A 19,569-nucleotide genomic window follows, 5' to 3' on the forward strand; every position below is an offset into this window, starting at 1 on the left:
TGGAACCATCCATAGGAGTGTTTGCACTGATTTTAGTGGTGTCTGAATCAGTGTTTTTTACCTTCTGGAGTCTTGAGGGATTTTAATGAACTTGATAAAAGCCTGAAGCTTCAAGCTGTACATTTGGGAAAGCTCATAAACAGTTTTGATGCATGTGTTCAGATTGTTATAAAGCAGGTTCCCAAGCCAGCCAAAAGAGACATTAACATATTTATTCAAAAGAGATTAAATTGGCTTTAGTTCCAAGGTGCTACAATAAACCAAAAAGAGTCTTCTTTTTAGTTCACTGTTTATTGCAGCACTGTTATTATTTGCCAGGAAAAAAAAAAACCCACCATCTTCTTGTGACTGTATGTCACAATATTTTAACCAGTATTTCTTTAGAATATGAATTCATCATTCTGTGGTCAGGGAATAGAGTGAGCAGACATGCAGAGCTGCATTTCACCACCTCTGGTTCCTCTGGAGAACCTCAGTGGAAAATCAGGGAAGCTGGGCTTCTGTCTGCGGGAAGCTCAGCTCATGGAGAACAAAAGCCTTTTGGAGGGGAACTGGCTGTGTTCTGAAGTGACTCCTTGGAGCACCTCCTTTGTGCCCCCATCTGATCTGTGCACTGATACTGCACTGATAAATTCCCCCCCCCAGACATCACAATGTCTTCATGGTATGTAAACTCATACCTTTGTCCCAGATTTTTTCTTGTTTTGCTTGAGACAGAGCCTGCGCATTTATTCCAGTGAAAGGGTAGTAGCCAAATGGTTCTCGGATGTTGCAGTGCTAAATGGAGGAGCTGTGAGGGTGCTGGGACCAATCTTACACCATGTAGTCACACAAACCACATCCTCAAGTTCTGGGAGAGCATGCTTGCTTTTGGCTGCATCTTCAATGGCTCTGTGTTTTGTTGTTTTTTTTTTTTGTGGCCCCAAGTCTGCTCTCTCTGTGGGCCTGAAATCCTCTCTTAAAGATGTGACGTTTGTGGAATCTGAGAAGCAATTTTTATCTAGCTGTGGGCTTGCTTTTATAGGGGGAGAGAATATTGCCCCCAACTCAGTCACTCTCTATCCCGTCGTATTTCTTCCTGTTTGATCTCTCAGAGATTAAAGTTCAGTATATTTCAGGACAGTTATATTGCTGAGGTAATATAAAATTATTAAAAACAGAGAGAGAGACAATATTGTGACTACACATCAAAAGCTCTTTAAGACAAAGGAGGGAAAACTGACTTGAAACTGGAATTATTAGAAGCATCTGTGGTGTCCCTTATTTCCCATTTAACAGTGCAACACATTTTGGAATGTTTTAACTATTCCAAACTGGCAACCTGGTACTGACGTTGTTTTCTGATTTGTACCCTAACACTTGTGGTTTATCTGCTCCTGCAGAGGGAAATAACAGCTGTTGATTAATGAGCTTTGACCTCAGGGTACAAAGGAATGTTCTGCCATGCTGCAGCCTGTATGAAATTGGGTAATTTTTTTTTTTAGTCTTTGGAGGAATTTAAAACAAAACAGAAATATCTATTAGGTTCATAAGAAGCACATTATTTTTTGGTATACTTTGCAGCACGTAGCTGGTGCTCAGAGTACAGCGTGCATATGCTTGTTTATATGTGTGGGTACATGTATCTATAAACACTCAAATATTTTGGGTATTTATTTCCACAGTTTAAAAAAAAAAAAAATCTAATAATATTTTGAAACAGTAACTAACAGGAACCAGAATAACATTTATTTCCAGTCATCCTCCACGTAAACATAGGCGAACATATTTGGGCAGATGCAGAGCTCCCAGTGCTGTTGTGGGATGATCCTGCCAAGCAGGGAGCCCAGCTGCATGAGGACCACGAGAACAACCCATCCTTGCAGAAAAGATCCCCTAAATGAGATCACATGCTGCCATACGTATGGAGAGCATCCTGTTTTAAGGGGCAGAAAAGAACAGGTGCTCTGATTTCCTAACATTGGCTGCAGTACGTAGCCTTTCTTGCAGCGAGCCCTGAGCTCTGCACGAGGCAGGGGGTGGATCTCCTGTGGGGCCAGCACTGCACCTGTTCTGTGGAGCCCAGGTGGTCTGACTTGTGCTTAATTTGCCTCAGGGATGAAGATGGTTACCTGTCTTCCCTCCTAGTGGTAACAGCCCGCTGTGAAGGTGAAGAGCTGCAAAAGAGAGTCTCTTTGTGATGGTAATACGGGGTAAACGTGGAAAGAAAGAGCTGAGGGCAGGTGGGATGGAGGGGTTGAGGGTGTTGTGTGGAGGTTGTGAGGGCTGAGGGAGGAGTGGGGATGCAGCAAGGCAGAGAAGCACATGGAGGAGGTGGGGGGAGATGGCAGCAGAGGGTCTGTGGAGGAGCAGACACACCCGTGCGTTGTGTGAGAAGGGATAGGAGATGACAGTGCTCCCACAGACAAGAATGAGAGATCTGGGGACAGCCGTTGGTGTGTCTAGTTGCAGGGAAACAGGTGGCCATGACAGCGCAGTGGCACAACATGGCGCCCAGCCAGTTACCTCAGGGCGGGAAGTTGCTTCAGGGAGGGCAGTTAAGGCAGTTGCCTCAGGGAGGGCAGTTAAGGCAGCTGCCTCAGGGCAGTGCCCCGAGGAGCCAGCTGCTGTGGAGATAGCAGTTGATTTGCCCTCTGGTGGTGTCACAGCCATCATGTGGGGCTCATCCCATTCCACCAGGGCTGGGCTCAAGGCTCGGTCAACCCCACAGTGAGGAGCAGAGCCCCGTGAGATGGTGTGGAGTGGTAGCTGTGCCCTGCGTCCAGCTCTGAGTCCTTTCCCAAGCCCTACATGCTGACTTACTGAGAGAATAGGGAATATATTTCCCTATCCAAGGTCCAGGTTTCCCTTTGGTTACGTTCACCTTCTCATACCTAGGTTTGCAGCAAACAGAACAAAATCTCAGTCTGTTGAAGTCATGGCTTGTTTTTGTTAAAGACTGCTTTGTTTTCCGTTGCTATCACACAAAATCATTATGCTGAACCTAACATTGTTTAAACAGACTTCACTGTGCACGACCCTGCTCTGGTAGGCCTTGCTTCTCTCAAATTTCACTGCAAGCTACAGGAAATGTGATAAGAATCTGAGTTGAGTCCGAATCAGAGTTCATTCCCTGGTGCAAAGCCTGCATGGGCTCTGGGCAGCTTCACATCACCCACGTGGCCCTGCAGCCAGGAGCTGAGCTTGGCTCTGGGGTCAGCAAACAAAATCTATATGCTGTTCTGTTGATGTTACACTGAATATCACTGAATAATGGCTGTGTTCTGTTGTCTCTAAAGTGTTTTTATGCTCCAATAAATGCTTCTGAGGTGTGCATGTGTGTGTGTGTATATATATATATACACACATATATATATATTTTTTTAAAGGCAATTTGTACTGAAAGGTAAGACAGTTGAGATTTACTGTCTTCTAGATGGTCTTGGTGCATTGTTGCCTAACCTGTAAGCAAAAGCTGCCCAGGAGGGCTAGCAGATGCCCAGGGAGTTGGGGATTCTCTCTGGGAAGGTCTCTCATGTTCCTAAAGGCAGAGTGTTTGCAATATCGCATGCCATGTTTATTTCTACTTTATTCCTTCATAGAATTTCTATGGAAAAAGACACATATGCAGATTTAACAGCGCAATAATATTCAGGTTGACTTGTTAGTGCTGTCTTGAAAAACGTGTGCTAGTGAGATAAGGATGTTGCTAGAGGAGGGAACTGAACAATGAGGTTTTCACATGACTTCACGCAGTGATGCTGACTTTTGGAAGGAGGGATGAAGAATGGTAAGAACTCCAGCTGGAAGGACAGCTGTAGCCGTGGAAGGTCATATTTTCAGAGATCTGTGTAGAGTTCATTGGTAAGCAAGAGCAATGTGAGTATTTTTCACTGAGAAGTGGGCATTGTTCTTCCTCTGGGAGATCATTGCCACCTCCTTTGAGTCAGATCATTTTGGTAACTCCTGTTGGGATCTCATGCTGCACTGAGGGCAGCAGGCCCCAGTGAGAACAGCACAAGCCCTCTGACCAAGGTGCCATAATGTGGGTGAGAGGGGCTCTGTGTCTGTAAAACCACCGTAGTCCCACCTGCAGAATGGTGTGTATGTCCTGTGTGCTAGCATTTCAGAGGTCCCATCCAGGCAAACTAACATGTGCGTGTTAGAGAAGACACAAAAAAACAAGTGATCTGGACACTCTCTTCTGGTATAGCAGGAAGTGGTGTCAGAAGCAGAATAATCATTCCAAACTAGGTTTGCAAAGCCCCAATCCTCAGAAAGGCCTGCCTTTTTCCAAAAACAGTTGTTATCAAGTGAATAGGATAAAAAGGTTAAAATTGCTTTTGTACAAGTTACTTTATGCTAAAAAGGCCTCAAATCCTAAGGAAGTTGGCTTTCCTAAGCAGTCAGGCTGTGAAGATTGCCCAAGAAGCCATAAATCTGGCATTTCCTAATTTCTGAGTGTTCAGCATTGCAATATAAATAATATTCCTTTCAAACATTGCTTTGTAGCAATTTCTTTGCAATATAATTTATGTATTTATTTTCTTATCTGGTAGTTAGACCAGTCTTGAAAATATGCAGACCGTTTACAGACCGCGATCAAGACTTAACATTATAAGTCTGTGCCATACAAATGCTGCTGCTGCACGTGGTGTAATAGTTGAATATGCTGTACATGCTGAATTGTTTCATGCTGGTGCAAAAGGAAGGGTCTTGCACTGTTTCTCCCTTATTCTGCTATTGCAGCAACTGCATGGATACAGGCGCCTGGTGTGCATGCCAGTGCTTTTCATCTTGCTGCCTGTAAACATGTGTTTATTCAGTGCAGGCTGCTTTGTGCCTGTTTGTTCAGCTCCTCAAAATGATGCTGCTCAAAGCAGCTCGTAGAGTGGCAGACACCCAGCTGGGGGCAGAATTCAATTCCTGGTTCAACCCTGGAGCAATTCAAAGCATTTAGGGGTGGATTGTGTCAACCTATAAGCTGTTTGCCATGAAGGAAAGGACAGACTCACCATTTCACTTTTGTTCGTTCCTATGTGTGTCTGACCTGTTGAAGAGCCAGTTTTGCTCACTAAGCTGGCAGAAAATGGTGTAAACAGGAGGAAAAGTGGATTGTGTAGGGAGGAAATGCTTTTAGGACACTACGTGGCCAGGTGTGGGCACGTATTTTCAAATAGGAAAGAGATGAATGAGGAAGATAAGCAGTGGGTCACCTTTGCAGCGTGTCCATGTTTCTCTCCGGATGAAGAAGCAGGGGCAGCTACAGCAGGTAGGACTTGCTGCATACTGCCCTTCATTTTAGCAGTGCTTTTGCCATCTGAATGTACAGAGCTGAAAAACAACAGACTGGTTGGAACCACTGAGCTGTTGTTCTAATCTGACCAATAAATGTCTAAAAATCTTGGACAAATACAGACATGTTAACAGTTTTTGCCAAGAGAGATTTTTCTGGGTAGAAAAAAAAAAGTACATATTTGGAAAACCAGGCAAGTAGACCCATAGACAGGAAATGTGCAAATAGGATTTGAGTCATTTAAAAACAGAAGATATACAGGGCAAACAGCATCGATCTCTAGTTCCTTTAGAGCCTGGCAACAAAGCTGGTGTTTCTTAAAGCTGTGCAGCATCTGAAGGTCTCCCCTTTCTGCAGTAGATTGGTATGGGGGGAGGCCATGTATAGGCAACCCCAACAACCCTGAGAAATGGACAGTTAATAATGGGTAATATTTTACTTGCAATCCAGGTAAGGAAAAAGATGGACTTCTATACGTCTGCTCTGTAAGAAAATGTTAAAATTATGCAGTAGCTGTGGATTTTAAAACGCAGACTCTTGGTTGATTCCAGAACTTGGGTAAACGGGATCTGTTGGCCCTTCTTCCTAAACAGGAATTATTTCTTCTCCCTTCAGCGTTTGCTCAGCGGTGGCTGATTTGGCAGCATCTTAACTAATTTTTTTTGTGAAGTAGCCTTTGCCCTTCTTTATGTCCTCATTTCCAGCCTCACTGTCTGCCATTGCCTTGGATAATACTATACTCTCTTAACTAAGTACGTTCCCCAGGCATACGTGTGATTTTTCCAGACAACTTCATATTGATTATGAGTAAAACAAATGACAAAGCCATGTGTCATCTGTGGCTGCCCGCTGGGATTTATAAAGGAACAGGGGAAATGGAAAGAAGCGAGAAGATGATGTCTTTGTTTCAAAATAACAAAATTAAAAGACTAATGTGATTATTCCAGCCACAAAGCAGCCAGTTTAACAAAATAGAGCCGTGTAATATTACTCATTAAATATGAACGTGGGGTTTTGATGACTTTATAGTCATGTGCATGTTCTTGTTTCTCCAGGTGATGACTATGTTTTCGTATTCAGTAACAGAAAATGCAGTGAATGTGGATGCAGTAGTAATGCCAAAACTCGATATATCTTTTTGTAGGCAAAGAGTTCTGCCATGTGACATAAAAAGCCTACACCCAGGAGGTAGCACTGTCTCTATTTTGTTATTATTCACAAAGAAATGTTCGGAATGATTAAATCTCTTATAAAAGTTTTAAAATCTAATTAAAAAAAAAAAAGTATACTTCAATTATGATGTCATTTTAATGAACAAGAACCTGCAAAAGAGCAAGGCAAGATGTGGCCTGAATTGGGGTATCTGCACTTACAAAGGATGTGGTGGTGAATGAGACCCAGAGAAATTCGTGTGCTCTGAGAAGCACAGCTGAGATGAAGCAGGGAGTTGGGAAGTGCTGACCACTTCTGTGACACACCAGCTGGTTTCTGCACCCTCCAGCCTAAGCACAGTGCAGCCACTCAACAAATATTGGCTTTATTTCAAGGAAACAAACAGAAAACAAAGCTCTGTCCTTTCAAATCATCTAACGAAATGCATCCTGAAACCCTCATTCAAGTCTCTTTCTCCTCTGCTCAGCTGTTTCTGTACTTTTCTGAAGGAAAAAAAATCTTCTTTCTCAAAGGAAAGCCCCTAAAATTCCTCCACCTTCAGAAATACCAATTTCTGCTATTTCTCCCTGGTCTGCCCTCAGACATTCCCTTGAGCCAGGAATCCTGGTCCTCCCTGGTTCCCAGCAGTGGGATGCTGTTCAACACAGTGGGGCGAGTTCATCCCCAGGGCTTGTAAAGGATGCTTGTGTCCCACTTGCAGCACCAGGATGGAGCTGACTCAACCCAGTGCTTCTGTTTTACAGTGCTCAGCTGTCAGAATGGATTGCTTGTGGGCTACAAAAGTGTCAGGAGCCTGGGGATCGTGAAGGAGTTCCCACCCCTCTGAAAGCAGGGAAGCTGTGCTTCCAGAAGGCCATCATCACCATGGGGCAGTGAACTTTCCAAGTTCCTTCCTTTCCCATGTTCTTGTAATGTTCTGCTGGGGGGAGATATATTGCATGCAAACGGGAATCAACCCTGATCCCAATCCAAATGCAGGCGTAGCTCTTGCCAATACATTTTGGGATGGAGAGGACGTTCCTCCTCTGTTTAAAGTCAGCACAGTTTGCACTGAACAGATTAACTTTATACTAAATGAGATGAGAAATGTTTTAGAAGACCCCATTTTTCTTTGCAGAACTTCCTTGTCTTGGAAAGGACTGTGTTTCTTCTCTGAAGTTTTACCAGCCAGCCAGAGGGTCTTGGCATTGCCAGGTAACAAAATCCATTCTGATTTCACTGCCGCTATTTCAGAAAAAGCAGCTAAATCCAGGATGTTTGGGGTCTGTAACCTAAAGTGAGCAATTATTTTCTTTTTCTTGTTAGTGAATATTCTCAATTATTTAATTTCCCATGGAGACATTTGGCAAGCAGTTTCCTTCCCAGCTACTGCCAGTAACTCTTGTTCCTAAATGAAACAAGTTCTGGGCCTACAGGAGCACAGCCAGGAAATTTGTCATTGTTGGGCCAAGTGATATTTTTATTTGACCTAATCAATGACATTTATTTCAGGGGATACATATTTTAAGGTCATTTATTACATTAATAAATGTCACAAGGAAAACAGTTAATTCAGTCTTTAAAAAAAAAACCAAAACACCGGGTCATTTTTATGATGTATTTCTTTTTGTAGTGCTTGGGTTGTACGTGGCATCACTGTTGAAATATTTCTGAAGCTAACTTTCAGACGAGCAGAGGGAGCCAGATTCTGTTTCTCAGTTCAGTTGCCTTTGCCTCACTCCAGAATTTGGCAGGACTTGGCCTGCTGATGGTTTTCTTCAGGACATGAAGTTCTCAGCCCCTCTAATGTTAGTGCAGTGGGTTCCTAACTTGTTCTTTTTCCAGACCTGAGCCACAGAGGTGTGTGTGGGACATTAAGAATAAAATCTTGGCCCTGCTGATGTTAAGTTCTACTGCACTTCTGTGGAAACAGGATTTAATTGTACAGCTTTTGCTCTTTGTCAGACATTGCGAGATCAGATCAATTACAAACTCCAAACAAATAGCTTATTTGTCTTCAAAATATTGTAGTTCTAGCTCTGCCCTCAGTGTTCAAATAGTTTTGCCTGCTTTCATCCCAAATTCCAAGTGTGGAATGGAAGGAAATTGAAATCTGTAATGGAAATGTTTCCTTTTATGGACACAGCATTAAATTTTGCTAAAAGCAAAAGGCCTCTGGCAAGCAGTTATGACATCTTACAGAGCTACAATGGCAAGGGAGGTTGGAAGGATATCAAAGAGACAAAAATAATGTTAATCACTGAGCTCGAGGGCCCACGTTTTTTCATAACTGGTGTCTTCCTCTCACTTTCATTGTTACCTCCTTAAAGATAGTAGACAGTAGTGGGATCACAGGGGATTTCATAATTCAGACAGTGGGTGATTCAATGTTTTGTTATGTATAAAATTACACTGGTCCAATATGTTTTGTTTACAATTTAGTCTGCCCCCACCCCAATAACTGTTTTTATAGAAGCAGGAGCAATAAGAATGAGATAACGCAGAGCTTTAGGAGGGCGCCAAGTCAGACAGAGCAGGCTGGCCAAGAGTCAACAAGAGTCTGGTGGAAGGTGCCAGCTTTTGGTGGAGGCCAGCAAAGGGGGTGCAATTTTTAATTTTCCTCCTTCCCATAAAAACATCTTCCTAAAAAAAATCTTCAGCGTTTGCAGTCATTTCAAATGAAGTTCTCTGAGATGAATCAGCTCGGCTTCGTGGGAGCCTCTTTCAAGGATGACACTCCGTGGGACTTTAAACCTCACTAAAATGGCTGTGCTCCTGCTTCCCTCCCCCCAACCGCAGCACCAGAGCCTTCATGACCCGTTGGTGTCCCAGCTCAGGAAGCTGAACTAAGAGAAATAGGATCCTTTTCATTTTTTCCTTAGCTTTGTGATGCCTTTCCCTCTCAGTTCGCAGCAGGATCAGTTGAACCCTGGGGAGGGACAGGAATGTATGGGCAAACGTACAGCAGAAGGTGGGGTCGTGGCCTGGGCTCCTAGAGCTGCCAGGAAACCAAAGGCCACCCTACCTTATGTAGGTTCAGCTTCCCTCACTTGATTTAGTGAGAGGTGAAGCAGGCACACAGCATAACCAAGACAGGAATACGGCATGAATAGCCCACACAGTGATGTGGTGAGCCTTAGAGGAATCTCATTTATGCACTTCGCTTCATTTATCGTCAGTGTTTGTGCAGTAACTTTGACAATGAGACAGAACCCAAAAACACCAAGTGGATTTCACAAAACTCTACCTAATGGCAAAAATATTCCTTGCCTTAGTAAGATCTGCTATATAAACAATTTTAAACAATATTTTATTTTCCTTGGCATAGAAGGAAAAGGCAGAATATTCAAATAATCTTTGCTTTTGCTTCTAACAGCAGAACTGAGCAGCCATAGCAATGCCTTGTGGAAGTCATTCCTCTCGGGTTTGCAGAGCTTTGTGTCTATTTCTTTCTGTCATTTGTCAGCCATCAACACTGTAAGGGTTTTAAATCCTCCTCACTGAGCGTGTTCTTTTGTGAAAGCTATACCTGAGTCTGCATTAACAAATTCTGTAATTGCCAGGAACTCCTCCCTTGTTCTGTCCTTATGTTTTCAGAGGGATTAGAAGCATTTCATTTGAAGCTTACCACAGGACATGGTCTAGAATCTCTACATCAAAAGCAAGAGAGCATTTTGTACGTTGGTGTAAGATGATAGGCCTGTTGTAAGAACATGAACATAATGGATTTGATACTGTCCTCGTGCCAGGTTTATCCTGGTGTAACAATTCTGATGGGATGTGGGCTGTTTTTGCAAACCACAGACCTCAGGTGTCTAAAATTTGCAGCCTTATGTGCTGCTGTGAGCTCATGTATGCCCTAGGACAGTCCTGCAAGTCCAAGTTTGATCCAGACACCATCAAACTAAGCAGTCATTGATTGCAGGTATTAAATATCATGAGGTGAGGAGACACGTGTGTGCATGTGTCAGCTGTGGTCTTTGTGGAGACTAACATTCTGCTGCAGGATTTTGCTGGAAGCCAGGTAATTGGTAATGATTTACAAAGGTTTTACATGGGCTTACTATTAATCTGGGTTTGCGGCATGAGCATGTTTTATTAGTCGTTGTTGTGCTGTATGGAAAACAAACAGCAGGCAATTCCCGTTTGGGGTTTTCCTCCTGCCAAGCAACTCCGTGCTAATTCTGGACTGCGCTCTGAATATAACTCTAGCTGGTTATGCAGGAGGCTGGAGGTGGTGGGGAGGGAGGAAGCCAAGCAACACAACCAAAGGAAAAGCCTCCAGCAGCGCTACTGCTGCCAGCTCAGGTAGCTGCTCGGTGCTCAATTCCCCATCTTGGTCCAGGCAAATCTGCTGGCAGAAGAAATGGGGTCTCAGGCAGCATATCAATGTGGAATTCCAGGAGAGGGAGCACATCATTCTTCCCTTTCCTTTGCTCCCACACACTTGTGCAGTGCCCAGGCTTTGAAGAGATCTATTAGTGTGAGACCTGTGGAGATGGTCTGAGCTCTCCTGGAAGCACAAATTCTGAGGGGCTCGAGGAGGGGACACCATTCTGAACAAAGGCAGCTGCCCTTCCTCTCATCCTCTGGTGGCCTTAAATGTGGCAGAGATGCATTTACATGGAGCAGCATCTGAGCTAGGAAGTGCAGAGAGCTGTGGTCTACGCAGAGCAAATGCACCTGTGTAAAACTGCTGGCAGCCCAAATCCACTTACAGGCAAAAAAGAGTAGCTGTGTGTGTGCTGTACCCCTGTCAGTGTAAGTGGACAAATTCAACCCTAAGTCATGCCATAAAGTGTTAAAGTGATTTTGATAGAGTTCCTTTAAATTTGCCACCCATGGATGTGAGATGAGAGGTACGGCATGAGGTCTGTATTTAATGGCAGTGCTCAGCACTAAATTGGCCATGTTCTTGTGGAAATCTGCAGGAAAATCCATAGTGACTTATAATAAAATTAAATATGTATAGCAAAGTATAATAAAAATCAGATATATATTTTTTATAAGCGCTGCAAATATCAGAAGGACTTTGTATAGTGACTGGATTTGGAGAATTTAATGGCTGGTGAGTAATTGTAGTGAAATGTAATTCTCTATAATTATGTCATTTTAGATTCTGGAGATTTGTGTGGAAATCCTATGGCTGGAAGGTAAAAAATGAGAACAAAACAGAAGAGTGGGATGAGTGTGTGGAAGTTTAAATTGCTGAATATCTACAGCAGGGGTCTTGGTGAGTGCAGGGGCAGCATTTAGGTGTGTTCACATCTGGCTGTAGTCCCTGTGAGACCTGAAGTTACAGCAGTTCTCCCCTTGTCTGTATGCCAGGCCCCTGCCCACAAGCTCTGCACCAGGGCCCCCTCACAAGGGATGCTCTCCACTAAACACAGCTCTGGTGCCAGAACCAACTCCTGGCTCTAATGTGAGGTTGCACTCTTAGGGTCATTGTAATGTGTGATCAAGGTTCTCACATTCTGCCCGTGACACCGAGTCTGTGGGAAATTGTAAGGAAACTGCAAAGCAGGATGGTGTCTTGTCTCCAGGGAACTAGAGATTTCTTCCTTCTGATTTCTTATGTGGTAACTCTATAACTGCTCAAAAAAAAATCCCTTTTCCCTTTGGATCCCATTTGTTTTCAACATCAATTAGGAAGGAAAGTACTGCTTCATTGAGTATGAAGGACAGTAAATCCTGAATTCAAACGAAGGGGATATTTTTTTTCTTTCGCAAGAGGCACCGAGAATATAGGGTTAATTTTCTTTTGACGTGCCTTTCTTGTTTTTATTTCCTTTAACAGAACCCCTTTGTTTCATACATTTGATAATTGTTTCATTATGTAGTGGCACACCATCCTGTGAGACCGCGGGAAAGGCTCCAAATGTCCCTTCTTGTGCACGCAGCTCAGACAACCTGGAGCTGTTTTAGTACGGGGTCTTCACCTGCAACTGGAGTGACTTTCTCCCCCCCCCTCCAATAAATCCAGCAGAACTGGAGAGGAAATTGCAAAGGTGAACTTTCTGCTTTGTGCGGATGGGGACAAGCGCTGCGATGTGCGCGGGGCGCAGCCCGGTGCCACCTGGCGGCAGCAGGTAATATACTTGTAGCAGATTGCTTCGTGCCTTTGAACTGCTGGCTCTGATTGATCAAAGGCGGGTCCGAACCTCCCGCTGCAGGTTCAAACACGGGGTTGCCTCTCATTTGGTGTGCTCTTTTTTTTTTTTTTTTTCCCTTTTCTTTTCTTTCTTTTTTCCTCAATTGCAACCAGCTCACAAAACATGCTTGTTTTCTAAAAGCTCGCAGTCTATTCTTAACTCCTGGCATGGGATAAGAGGGGAAAGAGGCCAAAATTTGCTGACATAAGTGCAGGAGAAGAAATCTTAATTTCAGTTATATAAAGAGGTAAATGTTCATACTTAAATATGTTTTCTTCGTAAAATTGGGTCTCTAATTTCAATTACTTCTATAAAAGAGATTTGAAATACGGCTTAGTTTTGTGTAATGTGCTCTTTGCATTACTGCGAGCAGTTGTTGAGTTTTTACATGTTCATTAATTACAGTGGCACTAAGGCAAATCCTACTTCATTAAATTGGTGTAAGCCTTCAGGGACGGGCGATTTGTCCTGCTGTAATGAGCAGTTTGCTTCACATCCTCTGTAGGAAGAACCCGTTGGGAAGTGATGGTGAAACACAAGAAAATGCGTAGTTGTAAGGGATAAAAGTGTGACTGTAACTTGGGGAGCTTTGAAACTCATGAGGCAAGAAGCAGAGTGGATGGTGAAGTGGCATTTCAGCGGTGCGGGCTGAAGGCTGCTTGCTGAGAGGCAGAAGCGGTGCTTACCATGCAGGGATACAACAAATAGAAGTGAAAACATTTTCAGAATGGTTTTTGAACAAGCAGAGGGGACTGCTGCTTCTTCAGTGCCTGTGGTTTGTACCAGCTTAATGTAAGGTAGAGTAGTTCAGAGGTGTGGTTGTAACGAGAGTTTCAGTACAGGCTGGAAAAGCCACCAGAGAAGATGAGTGAAGTTCAGGTGGGCAGAGAAGCTGTTCTGCAGGCCCTGAGGCAGTGCTACAAGCCAGGCTACAGCCAGCTGACCTATTCCTGCAGCAGCTGTGCTTACAGCCACAGTGCAGGTGAACGAGTGCCCAAGGAAGGGTGCTGGGCACCACTGAAAGCCACCCATCAAAAATGTGCACAGCAGAAAGGTACTAAAACCCTTTAGATCTTTTCCCCTTTCTCTCTCTGATATAGCAAGCATTCTCAGCGCACAAATCAACTGCCCTGTGCTCTCTAAAACCCACTGTTGCTAAGATAAGATAGCGATGAACAAACTCACCGAGACCTGGTGCCTATGTTTTGCAAAAACACAGAGGTGCTGCGATCGAGCTGCGTGCTAAAAGCTGGTTTGCCATCTAGTGGCTGCAGGGAGAACACAGGAACCAGATGCTCTACGCCGATGGCCACTTGGTTTTTGTTCACGAGAGAAAAATTAACCATCTGATTAACAGCAGCATAGTGAGCGACCGTTTTTCCCCACTCCAAATAATTCATGAATGTTCCAGAAAGCATGAACATAAAAAATATCCTCTATAAGCCAAGGTAGAGTGGCACTTGGTGTTAGACATGCTGTTGGGCTGGCCTGTATTGTAAAGGATGTTACTCTCTGATTTTGCTCTTCGCAGAAGTTTTCTCTCCCACTCTCAGTTTTATTTTGACAGAGCAGAGGGGCTGGGAGGTCAGACTGAAGAGCAGTGCTTTACTTATGGGGAGTGGAAGTGGATGGTATGAACAATTTTTAATAATTGTATTTTGTCCCTCTTTTGTGCTGTTTCATCCCTAGTTCTCTACTGCTTTTCAGGCTTCTGCCTTTTGTTTGCCAGATTTAAAATAGGAAGAGAAATTGTTTCCTTACTAAAACTGGAAGAGATGTGGCAAGTCTGAGAACTGTTTTGTGTGGTAGGAACAAAGCCACATGCACAGACGTTGTTAGTATCACCTTGTTGTTGTTGTTAGGTTACATGCAGTGTGGTACATTCGTTGGTGTTTTTTCCTGGTTACCTTTTACATTTCTTCCTCTTGGGGAATGTAAACCATTTCAGCCTGTTTTGTATTTTTCTGAAACTTGGTCCTCTGGGGAGTTCAGCAGTCCAGTTATGAGCCAGCAAAGTTCTTACTGACTAATTGTCTTCAAAACAGACAACTCAGCAATTATCTCTGAGTTGTTAATTTGGAGTGCCTTAACAGTATGTGTGCAGTTGTGTGATTAGGTCCTGAGGCTGGATCAAAGTTCTCAGCATTTTACAGGATCAAGCCTCCATTTCCAATGTCATTTTCAGCTCTTTGTTTACTACAGCTGCTCAGTCAGGTGGCTCTTGCATCTTCTAATGCTTTCTCATTTAAAAAGTGTTCTTAGGAAGAGATCAGAAAAAGAGACAAGTGTACGTGCTGTACTGCTGGCTGGGGATATGGGATGCAATAGTCTAATTCTCTGCCTTGACTCGAGTATGAAATTTGGCTTTGATCTCCAAGACCAAAGCAGTCTTGGAGGACAGAGCCCAGCACAGAAGTGGAAAGTCGTCTTTTTCAGTTTAGACACTTCAAGATCCTGAGATGTCGACAGGAATGACATCCTGGTCAAAACAAAAAAGGGGTGATGTGTGTGTGCATCACCTCAAGTTTGGTTCGTGAGCAAAAAGCAAAACCGACCACCTGTCACATTCATTTGGTCAACTCCCATAAGGCTCTGCCTCCAATTGCTTTTTATAAACACTTTTGTATAAAAGTGCCTTTAATATAAAACACTCTAAAGCTATTGTATACTACATTAATTTTATTCATCAAGTGATATTTTTGCTTACAGATGCAGTGCTGTCATCTCTCAGCTCATCGGAAAATGAAGGAAGCAGACAGCAAGGGGACTGCTTGAAATGAGCACAGCAGAGCCAGCAGACTACCCACCATCAGGTAGAGTTGGTATCACATGCATTTATCTTTCCTATGACAAGATTTTCCTCTTGTTCTTTCCCCACTGTGAATCTGCACAACTTCATTGTAATTCAGTTATCTTGGGAGTCTTGAATGACGTGTTTTAATGCTGTCATTAATGGATTTGACTGTGTTTCCTTCAAGGGAAAAGATTATTTTGGAAATTATGGCCAGAAAAAGACTATGGAATAAAATCAATGTTACTATAAATGTATTTGAAAATCCACAGTATATTTGTAATGATCACAGGTTATTTTTTTTTGACCTATTTGGGAGCAGTAACAATAGATGACCTTTTATTCACCGCTGCTTAACTGGGAACCTGCCCTAAGCCAAGGAACAGATCCTGCTTTTACTGAAGTCTGTAGGTTGCATTTTCTCTACTAGCTGAAGGAAATAAGGATCATCTTGACTCACATATGTAGCTTAACCAAAATAGAAGTAATATAAATGAAAGAAGAATTGAATTCTACATATTTAAAGTTCAGGAGGTGGATTACATGCTTTTATTAGCATAAGGTTTTGTTTGTAGGTTTTTTTCCTTCATTTCCCAATAGAGAAAAAAGAACAGATGTAAAGTTGTTAGATAGTGGTGCTGTAGAAATACAGCTGTTGCACATTGGTTTTAAATATTTATTACTTCAGGGGAGCACTGCTAATGGTTCTCCAAAGATAATCAATGTCTGTTGATAAGGGAGTCTTTGTAGTATTCCTGATACAGTTTATGTCAACCCTGTGTTGTTTTTTTCAAAGCAGTGCTTACTGAGGTTGCTAAAATACCAGATTATCAGAAGCTCAAATAGTTCTGCATTAAATTCATTTGTTGCAAATGACTCGAGGCCTAAGATAAAAAAGGAAAAAAAAATATATTGGCACCATATTTTCTTATCTTGACCTAGAGGAGAGCTTGAGCCTGTACCTAGTAAGAGGACAATCTTCCCTTTCCTGCCCAAGGCAAGAAGCTGGCAGGCACATTGGATGTCTGCTCTGCACCAGAGCTGTGTCATGGTGACTCAAGGACTTGTGAGCCACCACTGAGCTGCTGACCCCAGCCGCTGGAGGGCTGCCAAAATGGCAACCTCCTAACTGCAGAGACTCTTGTAAAAGCCTGTACCACAATCACTGCAGCTCCAACCTTCCATTCTCAGCAAGAGAGGGGCAGGGCTTCGGCTGACAGTGCAGCAGGCAGGGGAAGCTGTTTATTGAGAACACATGCCTGAGTGGTGAACTCTGCAGCTTGATTACACTGTCTTATAATTGCTTTTTCCCTTATAAGCCTAACTGTTTTCATTACCGAGCCTGGGCTTGAAAAGAGAATAGGTGACACATTGAAACCAACTGTTTTGTCAGTACCTCAAAAGGAAAATATCTTACTTGTAATGTACTTCATGGGAATATGGGGCATTTCTTCATGACCTGAAACAGTTTTGCAGTGTGTTTTGTTTGTGGAAAAAAATATATTTGCTATATATATATGTATGTATATATATATTTTTTTCAGTATAGTATACAAAGCAAGAGCTTAGTGGTTTGGAGCATTGTGACTTTTTAGCATTCAAAGTAAATGACATCACTAACTGGCTGGAAATTAGTCAGGAAAATGTTTAAAAATAGCACCATTTTCTCAATAAATCTGTTCCTTGTTTGTATTAGAGGCATATGGGCTTACTTAACTGACAAAAACAAATTATAATACCGTTAACACGGCAGAGACCTAGAGCTATAAAAGACCAAATAGAAATCCTGCTGACAGAATTGTTAATACTGATAATGTTGGGGGTGGTAGAAAGGATATTTCACTCATATAGAACATTGCCATACTCAGAGCTTCAGATAGGAAAAAAAAAAAAAATCCTGTATTTTTGACAGGTTGAAAAGCACTTGGCCAGAATAGCTTGGAAGAACATATGAAGTTAGAGTTTAAATGGGTTAGTGGTCACATTTCAAGCAGAACTGTCATACAGATGAAAAAAGATATATTTTATTACATTATTCTGCAACTTGTTACACAAATACTCCTCTATTTTTAGTGCTTGTGAATCTGCTTGCTCCCTCTGAGTTTCCAGCAGATGCGGTTTCATGTATTATGACAAACTTGGGTCTGAATTTGAAACAATAAGTATGTTTTGGCTTGTTTTAGAATCATCCTTTCTACTCATCCTTCTGCCATTCGCTTCCTTCAGTCATTATTAATTTTTTCTTATTTCAAGCAGCTGTGCCTGGCTTCCTGTCAGAAAGGCAAACAGCTGATGAAGATGGACACGACAAGCAAGTAGAACTATGGGAGAGGGAGTGGGCCAATCTAGTAGCTTGGACTAACTCCCTGTCTACATTAAAGGATTAAATCAGAGAGGCTGTATGGACAGAGAAGTACTTTGTTATTTTTAAAGTCACAGGATTTTTTTAAATGCAATTCCTACCAGGCAAATCTTCGCTGCTTGTTTTGTTTGTTTGTTTTCCAGCATGGTGCTATCATCTTCAGTAAGAGATTCAGTAGGAAGGGAATAAGAATCTGTTTTGTGCATGCAGGCTTGTTGTTTTATCAGGATTTGTGCCTTCCTCTTGTTCTTGGTAGTTTGCTGCTATAATTGTTTGGCTCTCTTTACCAGAACAGTTTGGTGTCTTTAGGTGTTCTAAACTCTCCTGGGCCTATTACAATGGCCAATGTTGGCATTCCTATGAAGAAATATCTCGCTTTGGATGCAAAGGAGAGTACACTTGTTGAGCAAGGAGATGCCATAGCTTGTATGAAAAGATTCCAGAATGAGAGTTGATGGCTTTAGGTTGTGCCAAGGGGAGGTTAAGTTGGATATGAGGAAAAATTTCTTCTGTGAAGCAGGCTGCCCAGGGAGTGGTGGGATCACCTTCCCTGGAGGTGTTCCAGAACTGTGGAGATGGGGACGTGGTTGGTGGGCTTAGTGATCCTAGAGGTCTTTTCTAATCTTAGCAATTCTATAGAAAATCAGACAGGTAATGTTCAGAACTGAAAAACCAACAAGGCTAATTTTGTATTCTTAACTTTAAATCGGATCCTATGTTTTTCTGCTCTTTGAACATGCAATGTGTGAATGTGGCCTATTGTTCTCCTAAAAGAACTGTACTCATCTCTGCGGGGCTTATCAGCTGCAGCCATCACTAAGTAATAACACAGCTGTGCTGAGACTTATAAAAAGGGCAAATGACATGTAGGTAGAGAGGACAGTAAAGATGTGGCTCGAGGCTCAGGTTTCAAGAGGCAGCCAAATACAGTCATTAAGTAAACCAGAGCCACCCTGTTAACAAAGTCTGCAGGCTCACATTCACAGAACATCTCATAGATTACAAAAGAAATGTTTTTGCACTCCTCAAGGGACTGGCCTCTGAACATGTCTATAAATTGCCTAATGAGAGATGTAAGTGTATTTTAATACTTGTACACTGTGTCCCAGGGAAAAAATAATCCCTAGCACTGGAGCACAATGGTGACAGACACGGGCACTTTGCCGTAGGGATCCATTAGAAATGTCAGTCGTATAATTAAACTTCAAAAATATTTCTTATTGGAATATCTAAAGATAAGGAAGATATGAATGTCAGACCTCTGAAACCCATTCCCAAGCTGACACAGCGGGCAAGCAGAGCAGCTGTCATAAAGCAGCCCTATGTCACAGCTTGGGGCCGTATGTGTCTGTAAAACACATGACATTTCTCCTCAGTAAAAGACATCTTGTGATTTCTGTGACTATGAAGATGGTTCTGAAAGAATAAAAACACTGAGAACAGTATGATGCCAAACTGCAACCAAACTTGTAGGCACTGCAGTCTCTGAGAAGAGAGCACAGGACTGGAGGATGGATCTCCACATCTCTCCACAGCTGTGGCACTATGATGTGACAGTGGTTAGGTCACCTTCATAAGGCTTCCTTCTCATTTCACAGAATCACAGAATGGCCAGGGTTGGAAGGGACCTCAAGGATCATGAATCTCCAAGCCCCCTGCCACATGATCCCCCCATCTCTTATTTGTTAGGATGGTGAAGGTACAGAGTTTGTTTCTGTGAGATGTATTTCCATGTTCAGAACATGCTTTTCTTGCTCTGGAAAGACTGCACCATTTTTCCAACAAGGCAGGACTCTTGGAACTGGTCAATTTACTCTCTTCTCTAATAGAATTCTCA

The 19,569-nt window shown here is 42.7% G+C and overlaps 1 protein-coding gene and 1 long non-coding RNA gene across 3 annotated transcripts in view; one reads left to right on the forward strand and one right to left on the reverse strand.

Moving 5' to 3' along the window:
* Positions 1 to 353: 353 nt before the first annotated feature.
* Positions 354 to 2,491, reverse strand: LOC116235581 (uncharacterized). The gene is made up of 3 exons (XR_016469391.1): positions 2,359 to 2,491; positions 2,048 to 2,156; positions 354 to 1,915 (listed from the first exon to the last, which is right to left on the reverse strand). It is a non-coding gene; the product is annotated as an uncharacterized LOC116235581 (long non-coding RNA).
* Positions 1,979 to 19,569, forward strand: part of CACHD1 (cache domain containing 1) — a 138,464-nt gene continuing 120,873 nt past the window's right edge. The window contains exons 1-3 of one of the 2 annotated variants that reach the window (XM_090146814.1): positions 1,979 to 2,182; positions 7,566 to 7,642; positions 15,289 to 15,392. In XM_090146814.1, coding sequence (XP_090002940.1) covers positions 15,356 to 15,392 — 37 coding nt within the window. In that variant the 5' untranslated portion in view covers positions 1,979 to 2,182; positions 7,566 to 7,642; positions 15,289 to 15,355. The remainder of the gene's footprint in view (positions 2,183 to 7,565; positions 7,643 to 15,288; positions 15,393 to 19,569) is intronic. The other variant, XM_090146815.1, reaches the window with a different exon arrangement.

Source organism: Phasianus colchicus, chromosome 9, assembly GCF_987193195.1.
Source record: "Phasianus colchicus chromosome 9, bPhaCol1.hap1.1, whole genome shotgun sequence".
Classification (NCBI taxonomy): Eukaryota; Metazoa; Chordata; class Aves; order Galliformes; family Phasianidae; genus Phasianus; species Phasianus colchicus.